Source organism: Castor canadensis, chromosome 19 (genome assembly GCF_047511655.1).
Source record: "Castor canadensis chromosome 19, mCasCan1.hap1v2, whole genome shotgun sequence".
Lineage (NCBI taxonomy): Eukaryota > Metazoa > Chordata > Mammalia > Rodentia > Castoridae > Castor > Castor canadensis.
Genome location: NC_133404.1, coordinates 19,256,918 through 19,273,329, shown reverse-complemented (window position 1 = coordinate 19,273,329; position 16,412 = coordinate 19,256,918). Strand labels below are relative to the sequence as shown.

Genomic DNA, 16,412 nt, shown 5'->3' with positions numbered 1-16,412 from the left:
ACAAGGAATATAGCTGAGTGGTAGAGCTGAGTGGAGAGCCTAGCATGCAAAGGCCCTCAGTTAGATCCCTAGCACCATTAAAAAAAATAATAAACCTGTTGATTTTTCTACTAGTGAGGACATTGTAGCTCAAGGGCCTTGCTGGTTGGAGACAAAAGTGAAGTGTTTGTGAGTGAAGCGGCAGTATGTAAAAGTTGCTTTAGAAAACATAGTGGGTTGTATGCTTGCTGGCAGAGTTCCCAAGGAGTTATCAAGGATGGACATACGTGATATCCCTCCCCAACAGAGCCATACACACTGGGGCAGCTGGAAAACACCCAGACACATCCTGTTTTCCCTCCGATTGTGAATATGGCTACAGAGGAAAGCAAGTCAGTTTTATGAATGAGCTATACGCACACAGTATCCCCATGGCCCAGCCGTCCGCCATCCCCACAGCCCCAGGAGTACACCTCTCCAGTGGCAGCCAAGGCCAAGTAGTGGTGACCGTCAGAATGGGCAGCAATTTTTACAATGTTTCTGGAGGCAAGACCCTGAACAAGTTGGGGAGCCTAAGAGGGTAAAAAGAGGAAGAAAGTTAGTCATAAGTCTAAAGATATTGAAAACAGCACAACTCTTCTCATTCAAACCTCCAGAGCTACTCAACTAGTTCTCCAGCCCACCCATCCCTGCACCAATAGAATGGCAGGCAATCTCCAAGTAGTCTGCAGCTTGACCGGTGCCAATACTACACAGGGCAGGCCGCCCTGTGCAACACAGACACGCAGCTTGATGGAAGGACTGTGTCTTTCCCTAATGAGAGCACACATGTCCCAAGATACCATCATCTCCATGAGGCCCAGCTCCTCTTCTGTTACCTATTGGGCCTGAAGAGTTTACACATGGAAAGTTGGCTTTCAAAAAGGAATCATGATTAACAATGGGTTTCACTCTAAGAAGATCCTGATCTTAACAACTCAAAATTTTGACATGATTATGATGATATTTTAAGTGACTAACATACAATGAATAAATGCTTATTATCAATGACTAAAAAGACTAGACCATGTGGCATCTACAGCAGGAACCTCACCCACTTACAGAGGCATACTGGCAAAACACCCACACCACCTACCAGCGTGTCACTGTTGTAGGCCTGTGTGTATACTCGGCCATTTCGTGATAGGATCAAGAAGCGCTTCTCTGCACAGGCAATCTGTGTAACTCCCAGGCTGGCAAGACCTTCGCACTGGATTGGACCAATCACATTGGCATAGTATTTCCATCCTATTAACCCCCAACCTATGACTTCCTGTAATGATCCCTGTAAAGTAAGAAAGTAAATATTTTCTTCATAGCAAGAGAATGTCTAGAAGTACCACTGAGATACTATGAGCTAAAAACAAAGTAAAAGAACAGAACTGATTCAAAACACAAAGTAAAAGAACAGAACTGATTGAAAACACCAGTTAACAAGATAAAACAAACGAATGGGTTATTTTTCCATAGTATTTTATCTTAACAGTACCCATAAAAATGCAGTGCCAATGGCCCTTTCATGTATTTTTAAATGCTCAAACCGTGCCAGTATACTGCTTTTGTGCCATAACAGACAAAAACTCAAAAGCTCACGCACAATGCTGAGACACAAGTGACCCTTGGGCGGTCATCTAGAGATAACCAGCCCAACACTAGGTCACCCCACTGGCACGTGTGCACAGGCACATACATGTGCAAACACACATACACACACACACACAGAAAAACACCAGGTCAGTCATGAGAGTAGTATGTGGTTAACAAAATTTATCAATAACCCAAGTGTCCATTATAAAAGACTCATAAAAAAGATATATTCACACCTGGCATACTTAGCTACTTCAACAAAATTAGAAGAGAAGCTCTGCTTACTAATACAGAAAGCTCTCTAGCATATATGTTTAGTGAGAAAAATAAGCTACAGAAAAAGTATAACAAGCTGCCACTCGTATATTCATTCCAGAGAACAATGAAATGTTATAGAAGAAACTAGAAAAAGTGAGGTCAAGCAGGTGGGGGACACAGGGTGGACGAGTGTCAGAAGAAGAAGTAACATGTCTTTGCACATAATTTTTATTTTTGAACAATGTGACTGCATTAGTTCTTTTAAGTGACTTTCTTAATAAAATAAATACTACTCACATTAAAAACAAAAAGCGAGAGAAACCTGGATTTAAAACCAGGATTATTCTGTGTGACCTTAACAGAATTCACCACCATTCCAAATGTTGATTTTCTCATAGATACAATGGGGGAATGCTCTGATGATCAAACATGACCATTTGTGAGATTCTTGGTGGACTGGCACTCTCTCTAGGCTTTCTATACACACACACACACACACACACACACACACACACACACGCACATTCTCCATACAAAAGGCTGTGGAACCTTCTTGCAAAAAGCAGGGAGGTCTATGTGAGCTCTCTGGAGTCTCCAGTTTGGATCCCCAAGCCCTGTGCACCCCAGCTTGCTCTTCACTCACTTTCCATTGACAAACCATAAACAAATTTAAAAACTGTAAGCCAGTTCACATGACCAATACCAGAAAAAATTAAGACTGACACATGCAGAGAATGAGAATCTGGGAGTGCTACAAACTAGAGCACACAAATAAAGCTCAAGGGGCTGGGAATATAGCTCAGTGGTAAAGCACTTGCTCAGCAAATTTGATACCAAGCATGGGAAAGGGAAATACTTCTCTAGCACATACCTTATGAGATGTTGGAGAACTACACAGAGGAGGCATACAGGGTGTAGCCAGGCGGTCTAAATGGGCCATGACAACAACTGCCGTTTGTCGTAAATCAATAGCAAGCTCACTGTCTTGAGGAAGAGTAAGATACCTCAAGAAACTCTCATTGGGGCTCAGAGGGCCAGATAAAAGCTAGATAAGAAAGGCAAATAAGCATATTCAGAAGTGGTGGAAAAAAGGCAAATAACACAATTAGCCTCTAACCATTCTTTACATTTTGCTTTATCTATAAATCTCATTTTGGTCATCACACAATAATCAATAAAGTTGATAATACAGTTATACTGCACATCTATACCTTTATACACTTGCTGTATAAATGCACACAATACTGACTATACATTTATATACTTACTGCACCACATATAAGTTGAACCCTACGTGCAGATTTCACATGGATTACTAATACAGCCAAACCGCCCTACAAGCATGCAGCCTCTAGAACCCCTGCAGGAATGCAGCCTAGTACTCAACTGGGCTTTCAAAACTAAACACAACAAATTCCTCATTTTAATCTCAATGCTACCCTAATTTTATTTGCAAATAAAGTCATAGTTCCAATTCTTTCAAAGGAAAAAATGCCTTATTATCATTTAATAATGCTGAATATTAGATAAATCAGGACAAGGCATGATAATGGAATAGCTACCTATTTCCAAAAAAAGTTGCACAAACAAACATGTACTTGTAAAGAACAGAAGTTCTGGGTTTCTAGCCCAAATCTGCACCCTGCCTTTCCCTCAGCTCAGATTCCTCACCATTAAAGGAGGTGTTGCTGGGACTAACCACAGCAACAACTCAAAGTGATATGCTTCACTTGGTGCCAGGCACACAGGAAGGGCCAAAAGAGTGAGCCTCTATTTCTACATTTTTCTTTTGTGATATTTACTTGCAAAGGTGTTTCAGATTTGATTTTGTACTGAAAATGAAATATGTACTTGCTGATCCATAAATAGCAAAACTCCACCTGGCTTTCCTGGGCAGGAACTAACCTGGTCAAGGAGATGGCCATATGCATGCATTCTTTCAATGTAGACAAAATGAGATTTCCTGTCAGAGCATCTCCTTTTGTCAGTACATGCAGCTCCTCTCCACACTGACCTTAGCTTCAGCTAAATAATGATGCCTCCCTAAATCATCACTGCAAATGCCAACGATGATCTTCTTAAGCTCTGGTACTGAAATAATGTCAGGATTTTATCACTCTTCATTCCTCTACTAATTTATGCCTTCATGGAGATGAACACTTTCCTTGCATTGTTTACTACATCTGCTATAGGTTTCATATGCTTTGAATATAATCACCATTATAAGTATTAAGGAGGTGAAAACTTAGTCCAACTATGGTGTTCAATTAAGGTGATTAAGGGAAGTGATCAAGATTAAACTCATTTATCTAATCAGATAGTCATTAGGGTAAAGTCCCCATGACTGAACAGTCTTCTCTTATAAGACACCCCAACACACACATACATATACCATCACTGATTCTTGCCAAGAGATGCCCTATGTCACCTTGACACTCTGTCAGTAAGAAAGCCATCACCAGATAGCCCTCAAACTTGTACCTCCAAAACCATGAGCAAAAATAAACCTCATTACTTTAGAAAGGAGCCTGCCTCATGAGTATTTCATTATAGTAATGCAAAACAGATTAATACAGCATCTAAAATTCACTCCACTTTATAGCCCAATATGGCAGCTGCTGGGAACACAGAGGCACTAACCCATGTACACAAAAACTCAGTAACTCTGGTTCAGCAGCTGCACAGTCACCATAACAGTAGACAGATCTCTCTAAAAGTATACTGGATCATGTCAAGACATATTTTTCTTGTTAAATATACACAATTCAAAGACAAGAATGCAGAGTCCAGGACCTGCAGCTGAGACCTGGCTCTAGCCACTCACTGGCACATGAAAGAATCTTACTGGCTTGTGTAATTTTCTACCTCATAAATGTAATGCATACACGACCTCCACACCTTTCCCATCTTTTTCTTTTATTGTTTTATTATTCATATGTACATACAAGGCTTGGGTCATTTCTCCCCCCCTGCCCCCACCCCCTCCCTTACCACCCACTCCGCCCCCCTCCCTCTCCCCCCCACCCCCTCAATACCTGGTAGAAACTATTTTGACCTTATCTCTAATTTTGTTGAAGAGAGAGTATAAGCAATAATAGGAAGGAACAAGTGTTTTTGCTGGTTGAGATAAGGATAGCTATACAGGGAGTTGATTCACATTAATTTCCTATGCGTGTGTGTTACTTTCTAGGTTAATTTTTTTTTTTTAATTCATATGTGCATACAAGGCTTGGGTCATTTCTCCCCCCTGCCCCCACCCCCTCCCTTACCACCCACTCCGCCCCCTCCCTCTCCCCCCAACCCCCTCAATACCCGGCAGAAACTATTTTGCCCTTATTTCTAATTTTGTTGTAGAGAGAGTATAAGCAATAATAGGAAGGAACAAGGGTTTTTGCTGGTTGAGCTAAGGATAGCTATACAGTGAGTTGACTCACATTAATTTCCTGTGCATGTATGTTACCTTCTAGCTTAATTCTTTTTGATCTAACCTTTTCTCTAGTTCCTGGTCCCCTTTTCCTATTGGCCTCAGTTGCTTTTAAGGTATCTGCTTTAGTTTCTCTGCGTTGAGGGCAACAAATGCTAGCTAATTTTTTAGGTGTCTTACCTATCCTCACCCCTCCCTTGTGTGCTCTCGCTTTTATCATGTGCTCAAAGTCCAATCCCCTTGTTGTGTTTGCCCTTTATCTAAAGTCCACATATAAGGGAGAACATACGATGTTTGGTCTTTTGGGCCAGGCTAACCTCACTCAGAATGATGTTCTCCAAATCCATCCATTTACCAGCGAATGATAACATTTTGTTCTTCTTCATGGCTGCATAAAATTCCATAGTGTGTAGATACCACATTTTCTTAATCCATTCGTCAGTCACACCTGTCCCATCTGACTTGCTATGGTGATCATTAAATACACACATCCCAGAGACAATCACAGCCATAGACAGTGGTCTTACTTATCAAAGTCTAACTCAATAATACTACTAGAATGAGGAAGTGCTATCTAAACACAAAGTTTCAGGTGATACTTACATGTGTGTCCCCCTCTGTGTGCAAAGTGTCTTTATTACAGATGATGCTCTGGAACCTCTGCAGCAGAGGCAAGAGGGGGGCGCTGGTGCCCTGTGCAGACCGCTCATTGTCAGTTTCCTGTGCCCCACTGTCCCACAGTTGAAGCAACAACAGGATGGCAGACAACATTTGGCTGAAGGAGGAAAGATATCTCTAGTAAAAACAGGTTAGCTTTTCTTTTGCCAAAAGCAAAAAGCAAACAACTAAGTGTAGAAAGACTTTGGATAAAATGGATATAATTCTTGGCAATAAAATCACCGATTTAATGCCAAAATTTTAACTCAAGACATCTGCTTTCTCATGATAGAAAATATAAAACCAGTTAAGATATTCAAGTAATACTTTCTACAAAGAATTTCTGGTACCTTAAGTTAATGGAATAAGAATGGTTATTTGAGAAAAATGAAATCAACAGTTTAGAAAAACTGTTCTAAAAAAAGAACAGTTCCTAGAAGCTAGACAACTGAAAGTAAAGGAAGTGAAGAAAACATAATTGCACCTTGCTTTAGAAGAAAGTCAGGGCCTGAGACTCGATTCTCTGACTACAGAACAGTTGCTGCACCACAAATGATTCAATGAAATGCTAAACAATGTTAACACGTGTGGAGGCACATGCATTTCCTGAGGCATCTCTGGCCTGGCACAGCTCACCTCAGTGTGCCTCTTTGCACAGCCAGCTCCAGCAGGATGGCCAGGGCCAAATGTTGGTCCTGCAGGGGAACACCTCCTGGCCCTTTGGTCCCTGGTGTTCCGTGAACATCCCTGAAATGATAGCAACAGAGGCAGGAGAAGAAACATCAGAAAAAATAGCACACTTAAAATCACACCAACACCCTAATCATATTCTCTCTTACATAGAAAAGTATATTATATTATTAATATCTAGTTTCTGAGACTTGCTATACAAATTTACTCAGAGATATTAAAGTGTACAATTCGCTTATTGTATGTGTGTGTACACATACAACTATAAATGCATACATGTGGACAGATGTAATATACATGTCTTTGCTGCTAAATTTTGTATTGAAGATATACATTTTCTTTGAATTTAAAAACCATAACAAAATACATAGTACCCAAGAGCAAAGTTCATGTTTTTCCTTACAGATTCACATTCAAAATACAAAAAGTAGTTATGTGCTATAGTTTGGACCCTAAATGTCCCCCACAAAGATCCATGGGACAACCTTTAGGAGGTGGGGCCTAACGAAAGGAAGTTAGGTCATTGAGGGCATGCCCTTTAAGGGGATATTGGGGCCCTGGCCCCTCCTCTTTCTCTTTTTGTTTCCCAGATGCTGTAAGGTGAACAGGCATCTTCTACCAACTGCTCCAAGATGTAATGTGTTGCCAAAGCAACAGGGCCAAGTGACAATGGACTAAAACCTGTGAAACCATCAGCCTAAAGCTTTTCTCCATTAAGTGCATTATCTCAGGTGTTTTGTCACAGTAAGCCAAAGCTAATGCAACACAGATTTACACTTGTGGGTTTTTTGGTGGGGGCAAGTGCTAGAGCCTGGTACATGGTAAGCAAACACTCAACCACTAAGCTACACCCTCAGCCTCAGTTTAAATATTTTGCTTGAGTAACTGTTTTTTCCTATGTTATTACCTATCAAGATTTCAAACCAAGCACCATCCATCCCTCAAAACAGTGGCTCCTCATTATCTCTAAGGAGTACACAAAGTGCTCACTCTAGGACTGATGGACCATTACATCAATAAATATCTAAAAAAACAGTAAGCTATACACAATTTGACATTTTCCATCACATTCAATATGATGGCTTCCTAAGTCAAATCTGAATATCCTAAGTCAAGTCATCTGAAAAGGTAAGAACCAAGACTTGGAACCATAGAGCTGAAACACATCCACTAGGTTTCACAAGTGAAAACAAAAGAAGGTAAGAATGAGACTAAAGCACATTTGAAGAGTTATGCAGGAAGGCATGAAAAGAGAGAACTCACCCTGTCACAACAGATCTGAGGAACCTGGTTGCTCTCTCTACCACCTCCAACCATACAGAAGATACTGTGCTCTCGTCAAAGAGTGAAGCCTCTGGAAGAGCTCGCAGGGCATCCAGAGACTCCTGCAAAAGTTCGCTGCAGAGGTCCGCATCCTCACCTGAGGACACACATGTGTCAGAAGGGGCTGTGCCAGTCAGCAATGACAAAGTAGAGTAACCCTCACTTTCCAGATGAGCCTCCCACCCCTTGGGTAAGAAGATGCCACTGTCACCTCTTCAATCTCTTGTTAAACAGACCAAAATCTAACATAACTGTTTCCAGGTCAATTGTGTATCTGATGGCTTTCAAACTGCGTATCCCTTATCTAAAATGCTTGGGACCAGAAGTGTTTTGGATTTTAGGAATTTTTGGATTTTAGAATATTTGCATATATGTAATGAGACATCCTAAGGTATCACAGATACCTTATAAAATGTGAAGGTAATTTTATGCAGTATTTTTTAGTGTACCTGGACTCTATGACCTATCACATGAGGTCATATGAAATTTTCCACTATGGCATCAAATCAATGGTCAAAAAGAAGGTAAGTAAGGTTGATGTACTTCCTATACAGAGTGAATATAGAATTTTAAATCTGTTGAAATCACCACAAGAAGGGGATTAAGGTAGAAAGAAGAACAGAGGGGATAAACCAATTTGGTTATAATACATATATACGTGGAAATACCACAAGGAAACTCCCTGTATATCTATCCTAAACAAACAAAAATGTCATTTTGTTGTTGTTCTCACAAAATCAGAGAACAGAAGGGCAAAACAGGTTCTGTCTGGTGGGGAAGGTATCAGTGGGAAGGGGGGAGAATAGGGGAAAAGGTGTGGGAGGGTGAATATGGCACAAATACTTTGTACACATGTATGTAAATGGAAAAATAAGACCTACTGAAATTATTCCAGGAATGGGGCAAGAGGGGATAAAGGAGAATAATGGAAGGGGTGAATTCAATTAGGATATATTTGATATATTGTAAGAACTTTTGTAAATGTCACAATGCTCAATTATATGTGATATATTGTAACTTTTGTACCCCCCGCACAACAATAACATAAACAAATGAATAGATAAATGACATTAAAAACTGAAACAAAATAAAAAGATTCGGACTTTAGACCATTTCAATTTCATATTTTCAGATTAGGGATACTCAACCTGAAATAACTTGTTCTTCTAGAAATAAACAGGTAATGAGACATTCTACAGTGATGGTTTAATGGTGGTACCAAACATGAAACTCAGCACATTACAAATGCTAGGCAAGCACTCTACCACTTGAACCACACCACCAAACCCACATAGACCTGAAAAGTCAGACTTTGCAGCCTCTCATTTCACAAACAAAGAAAGTAAGGCACAGAGAATATATGGGATCAGCCCATGGACCCATAGTAACAAAACCAAAACTATGGAGCCCAAATCTCCTGATATATCAGGGAAATACAGCAGCATGTTGGGCACACATACCTGACCGCCAGGCCCGACGTAAGAAAGCAAAGGCAAAGGAGAGTGCTGCTCGGGATCCAACTCTGGCAAGTCCTTCCACCCCTCTGCCTGTGGGCCGAGAACTGCAGATACACATACAGGGTGCAGTAATTGGTCAGAGGAATGCAAACATGCTAAATTAAAATACATAATTTGAGGAATTTGGATCACATTGTGATCAATGGTTTTCTTTAGATAGCAGGACCATAGGTGATTTTTAGATTCATTTTTTATATTTAATAAAACTTTTATCAATTATCCTTTGTAAAGGAAACATTGTCTCTTTCAGAAAAACAAGAGACATTCACAAAGACTGTTAAAGGACTTGGAAAATGATGAAATAACTTCAAGGATCTGTATTCTAGTTGGGAAAGGCCGACAATAAACAGATAAATATATAAGCCTCACGTAGAAAAGAAAAGCCAGTGGGGAAAGAGAAAAGCACACAGAGAACACCACAACTAACACCAGGGCCCACTAACAGCTTAGCTGTTTCTACATCTACTGTTGGGGTTTCAGGCCTACATGCTAGATGCGTCAAAAGCACCCTGTCCTTGTCCTACTCCCTTTGCCCCACTCTGCTTAGTTACCCTCTCTTGGATGTAATGCTTAATCATCCTCAGGGATCTTCTTAAGATTTTTACTACTTGTAAATGTAAACTTAAGGCAGGTGTGGTGGCACACAACTGTAATTCCAGCACTTGGGAATTACTGAACCAGGAGGATGACAAAGATCATGGCCAGTCTGGACTACACCGTGAGTTCCAGGCCAGTCTCAGCTATATAATGAGACCCTATCTCAAGAAACAACAAAAAATAAATGTTAATTTAATAAGTCGTGGTCTTCCTTTGTATGTTGTAAGTTACATAAATGACATACATAAAAATCACACTACATGCCAGGCATGGTGGCATACATCTGTAATCCCAGCTACTTGAGAGGCAGAAGCAGGAGGATTGAGATGGAGGCCAGCCCAGAAAATTTTAGGGAAACCTTGTCTCAAAAACAAAAGGTGTGGGGACATGGCTCAAGTGGTAGACTGCTCATCTAGCATGTGCAATGCCCTGAGTTCAATCCTCAGTACAGCAAAAAAGGAAGGAGGGAGGCAGGGAGGGATAGAGCTTCTTGGGAGGCAGAAGCAGGAGGATCAGAGATAGAGACCAGCCCAGAAAAATTTAGGGAAAACTTACCTGAGAAACAAAATACAAAACAAAAGGTCTAGGGGCATGGCTCAAGAGGTAGACCACTTGCCTAGCATGGGCAATGCCCTGGGTTTAATCCGGAGTATAGAAAGAAAAAAAAAAAAGAAGGGAAGAAGGAGAATACAAAAATGCATGCAGAGTATAAGCTTAATCATACCTAGCTAGATGATTTTACCTTCTACTTTGCTACATAGTACTTCAAACACACACACCCCCATACTGTACAGTGTTTTTAATATAGTATTTCTAGTACACACTATATTCATAATTAGGGGAAATACTACTAAAAACAGGTAATGACACGGAAAGATGATTCAAGATACAAGGCCACATTACATTAGAAGTAGAGGCATAGGGATCCAGAGGGGTTGCAGCAGGAGGGATATATACAGTTATCTATGAGGGTCTGAATAGCGCATGGGAGCTCTATGAGAAAACACAACAACTAGTTGCTACTACCTGTGAGTAGGGTACTGGGTTCCCAGGAGACAGAAATGTATTTCTGAATGAGAAATATGATTACAAAATATGGACACATCATAGGAATTGCAGTTCTAAAATATAGACCACATGTACTAAGTGTGGTCAGGGGAGTTTGGAGGACCACCACAGACATTTGCCGTTGGAGACAGCTAGTTAACTGTAAACATGAAACTGGGATCCCTTCAGATAGTCAGGACCTTGTCCCTGGAGAAAGAACCCTGAGCCTGCATGGTGTAAGAATGCTTAAGTAGCCATTTTACAAAAGTTGAAGGGGGGGGGGGGGGGAAACTAGAAATGGCTGAGAACCATCCTCACCCACATGAAATAAAATACACCACTATCCAATAAGGTGAAAAAATGTAAAATATACCACTATCCAATAAGGTGAAAAATGAAGAAATCTATAAAAATTTAGAAGGGATTAGCACATAGCTGCCATAATAAAAGTGAAAACATCAAATGCTGACAAGGATATAGGGAAACTGTATCACTCATACCTGGCTACTGAGAATATAAAATGGAAGAGTGACTGTGAAAAAAGTGGTATTCTTCATGTTACTGTCATGATCAACAACTGCCCTCTTGGGCATTTATCCCAGAGATGGAACTTATGATCACGCAAAAACCTGTAACACGAACATTCATAGTAGTTTTATTTATAATATCCCCAAATTGAAAACAACTCAGATAAACTGTAGTACACTCATACCATGAACCACTATTCAGCAATCATGATGTAGGTAACAAATCAGAAGACTCTCAAGGGAATTACACCAAGTGAAAAGAGCCAATCTCAAAAACTTAGAGATCAGTGGCTGCCAGGGGTTACAGTAGAGGGAGGGGAAAAAAACGTGGTGTGCATATAAGAGATCTTGTCTCTGGAAAAAGAGCCCTTTGAGCCCAAACCTTCATAATATTAAAACCACTTATCCTATATCATTACCTGATTTTTGTTTATTTTTTTGGTGCATATAAAAGGGGTCCTTGCCTGTGTAAACTAGATGTAATAAGTAGCCTTACACATATCTATACTTGTAATCAGGGCCTGACACTTACTAGGGAGGTACTCTACCACTTGAGCCACGCACCCAGTCTGAGTCTTCTTTTCTTTCCTGACAGAGGATAAATAGCCAGCATTGATGGTCACTGATAGAGGACTCTGCATATGTGAGCAGTACATGCTAAGATTCTCTAAGCACTTGTCAAATCAAACTGAATTCCCTACAATGCAGAAGTGGCTTGCATGCCCATCTGAATTTTTTTCCTCTTTGGGGGTACAGGACAGGAAAGGGTGGGACTGGGATTTGAACTCAGGGCTTCATGCTTATAAAGCAGGTACTCTACCGCTTCAGTCACACCTCCAGTCCATTTTGCTCTTGTTATTTTAGAGATGGAGTCTCATAAGCTATTTGCCCAGGCTGGCCTCAAACCATAGTCCTCTTGATCTCAGCCTCCTAAGTAGCCAGGATTACAGGCATGAGCCACCAGCACCCAGCTTTGCCCATCTGACTTTTCTGTGTGCCCTTTCCTTTGTGATGACATACTGATGAATTGATCGGAATATCTCTTTCATTAAATGGAGGAAATTTTTTTAATTATCATATTATTGTTGTACTGGGGGTACAATGTGGCATTTACAAAAGTTCTTACAATATATCACAGTTGAATTCACCCCCTCCATCCTTCTCCTTTATCCCTCCTTCCCTCCATTCCTGGAATAGTTTCAGTATGTCTCATTTTTTCCATTTTCATACATGAGTACATATTATTTCCACCACATTCACCCTCCTACGCCTTTTCCCTATATTCTCACCCCTCCCACCGGAGCCAACCCAAATGGAGAAATTTCTAATAAAAATTTTATTTTCAAATAATTGTGACATCACATGCAGTTTTAAGAAATAGTACAGAGAGACTTTGTACTTTGCATTAATTTTCCCCCAATGGAATCCATTTGAAAACTATCACATAATTTTACAGTAAGGACATGACACAGTCTTTCTTGGGCTTCTTCAGTTTTACATGCTTTCAATTATATGTGTGGTTTTCTTTGCATTAAAAGTTATATGTGCTGCCAGGTGCAATGGCTAATACCTGTAATCCTAGCTACACAGAAGGCAGATATCAAGAAGATCATAGTTTGAGGCCAGCTTGGGCAAAAAGTCAGCAAGACCCCACCTCAACCAATAAAAAGCTGGGTGCAGTGGGGCGCACCTGTCATCCTAACTACACAGTAAGTGTAAATAGGAGTGTCACAGTTCAGACAGGCCCGAGCATAAATGCAGACCCTATTTGAAAAATAATGAAACAAAAAGGGATGGGGGCAAGGTTCAAGTAGTAGAGTGCCTACCAAGCAAGCACAAGGCCCTGAGTTCAACCCCCAATACTGCCATAAATAAATAATAAAATAAAGTGTACCACTAGCTACCTGCTCAGTTATTCTGAAACTATACTCAAAATATGACATGCAATATGATTTCAACTAGATTTAAAAAGAAAATATACTATTCTTCATTCCAGTGACAAGATGAGCGGAGGTTTTCCAAACCTTCTTTTGCATCCTATACAAGCTTCTCATATGCTCTCCAGATAGTAAGAGTCACTATCACAATCAAATTTAAAAATAAGACAAAAAACTCCTAACCTCCACTTGGCAACCTACCCTTCTGACAACAAAGTTGGTAGACAGCTACTTTTTGGAAAAAATGCAATTTTACATGAGCCTTAAACATTCTAGTAATAGAATGGTTAGTTAATACCTCAGAGGAAGGAAATCTTATGTATTACTAGATATTAATAAATTAAAAATCATATGCCTGGATACTCAGTGGTAGAACTTGAATCCCAGCACCAAAAAAAAGAACAATCATGCCTGAAAGTAGCTCTTATAATAAAAGAGTAAGAAAATCATATTAGAAAGGAAAAAATGAAGCATCCAAATTAGTTAGGCACTAACCATTACACTCCAACTATTCCCTAGAAAACAAAAAGAATACAATGCTTGAGATTCCATTTCCAAATCTAGGCATGAGATAATCTAAACCTCTGACTAGCTTCTACAGTTAACTAACAGACAATGGTTTTTAAAATAATGCAACATGGTCTGCTACTCCATGAGAATATTAACAAATCCATTGCCCAGAGTATATAAAATACACAAACAGGGAAAACAAGAATAAAATTTTACAAGCTAAAGAAAGAAACTATACTAAAAACATTAAAATCTCTTAAACAAAAGAATCTGAATTTTTTTTTTTTTTTTGGCAGTACTGGGGTTTGAACTCAGTGCTTCACACTTGCTAGGCAGGCATTCTACTACCTGAGCCATGCCCTCAACCCTTTTTGTTTTAGTTTATCTTTCAGACAGGGTCTTGCACTTTTTGCCCAGGGTCAACCTCTAACCACCTTCCTCCTATCTCCTCTTGTGTAGCTCAGATTATAGACATGAGCCACCATGCCCAGGAAAAGCCAGAATTTTACAAAGAGCCAACAAACACGATTCTTTCTTCATTTTATTATTACCTTTTTTTGTCCACAGGAGGCAGAGAAATGTTGCTGCTTTTCCACTTAACTTTGACATTCTCTTGAAAAACAGTTCTATTCAAGGCAATGAAATAGCGTTCTAGGATCACCAGTCTCTGCTTGAGTCTCAGGGCTGAGAGGGTGGTAGTGGCTGACTGGATAGCTAGGGCTTGCTGCTCTTTAACCAGCACAGAAAGACATTCCTTCAGCTCATTCACATCTAGAAAACAAGGTAAGAAAACATCCCAGCTGTAAATACCTTGGGCATGATTTGCTGTAATGCTGAGAAACTGGATAAAGATGATAGGTAATGCTCGAGTGCATAATACATACCCAGTTTTAAACACCTTGCTCAGGAAATAGTAACACCCAGAATCAGGAGGTAGTACTGTATATCCAAATTTATGAATGAGGACATTTAGGCACAGAGGGGTTATGTGCCTAACTAAGCACATAACCGAAGGTCACACAGAGATGTATAGCTTTAACACAAACCCCTCTTAGCTGTCGTAGTATGCTGCCTATCTAAATATCATATAAAAGTTGTTAATAGCTGGGGGTGTAGCTCGGGGGTAAGGAACTTGCCTAGCATGCACATGGCCTTGGGTTCAATCTCTTGCAGCACAAAAATAAATGAACGAATGAATGGATGAACAAACTAAACAGTAAAGCCAAAAATTCTCACTAGTACATTTACTAGGCAGAAAACCTCTAGTCATCATTTTGTTATGAATCTACATTCAAAATGTAAAAATGTTTCAATAAAATTACCCAGCATGCACAATTCATGAAAGGCAATACATTTATGGGAATATTTTAGAAAAAGATAAAGTAATCAGAATGTATGATGAGTAAGTGATATTTCATTAGACTATTCTATTTACATTAGTGTATATTTGAAAAATTCCATAGTAAGGATTATGTTTTAAATAACTGTAAGACAACAGCATGTTTTAAAATAATTCAAAGGATTCTGATATAGCAATTAAGCATAAGTTACCTAAGAATATAAATAATTATAGTTGAATTGTAAATTAAGTTTCCTATTACACTAGAAGTGCTCCCAGATAGAGTAGGGCTCTCCTGTGCATATGTTCTGTCTCTAACGCTTATTAGTGATGAGGACAACAAATAAACAATATGTTATTTATAACCAGCACAAAGGAATATTATTTAGCCTTCAAAAGGAAATTCTAACACAGGCCAAAACATGGATGACTCCTGAAGATGTGCTATGTGAAATTACCCAGACACAAAGAGACAAATACTGCATGATTCCACTTACGTGAGGTACTTAGAATAGTTGACTGCATGTAAACAAAAGTAGAGTGGTGGCAGACTGGGCTGGAGGACCTAATGGGTAGTTTCAGTTCTGTCAGGTGAAAAAGAGTTCTAGGGAAGAATGGTGATGGTGCTGTACCACAGTATTAATGTATCTAATGTCAATGAACCATACACTTAAAAACGGTTATAATGGCAAGTTTTATGATATACTTACCATAATACAAAAAGACTTTCAATTTTAGAAAATTCCATTAACAATCAAAAAAGTCCATCTATGGTAGTCAAAAAAGGAATGCCAGATCAAGCTTCCAAAGTTATAAAACCTTAGAAGATTATAATACCTGGTTGCTTGCCCCATACCCAGCTCTCCAGGATTGATTTGGCCCTAAATGTAGGTGCAGGGGTTTCTTCTTCATCCTTTTTCTCTTTCTCATTCAGATCTTCTTTCTTGGTTCCACTTTGAATATCAACACCATCATCTGGAG

At 39.6% G+C, this 16,412-nt stretch overlaps 1 protein-coding gene across 5 annotated transcripts in view; it reads right to left on the bottom strand.

Moving 5' to 3' along the window:
- The window catches only part of Herc2 (HECT and RLD domain containing E3 ubiquitin protein ligase 2), a 219,812-nt gene that overhangs the window by 166,760 nt on the left and 36,640 nt on the right, over positions 1-16,412 (bottom strand). For all 5 annotated transcript variants that reach the window (XM_074061872.1, XM_074061875.1, XM_074061877.1 and 2 more), the window contains exons 4-12: positions 16,269-16,406; positions 14,644-14,863; positions 9,418-9,518; positions 7,898-8,054; positions 6,581-6,691; positions 5,891-6,062; positions 2,735-2,908; positions 1,115-1,303; positions 400-551 (exon numbers count right to left, since the gene is read on the bottom strand). In XM_074061872.1, coding sequence (XP_073917973.1) covers positions 400-551; positions 1,115-1,303; positions 2,735-2,908; positions 5,891-6,062; positions 6,581-6,691; positions 7,898-8,054; positions 9,418-9,518; positions 14,644-14,863; positions 16,269-16,406 — 1,414 coding nt within the window. The remainder of the gene's footprint in view (positions 1-399; positions 552-1,114; positions 1,304-2,734; positions 2,909-5,890; positions 6,063-6,580; positions 6,692-7,897; positions 8,055-9,417; positions 9,519-14,643; positions 14,864-16,268; positions 16,407-16,412) is intronic.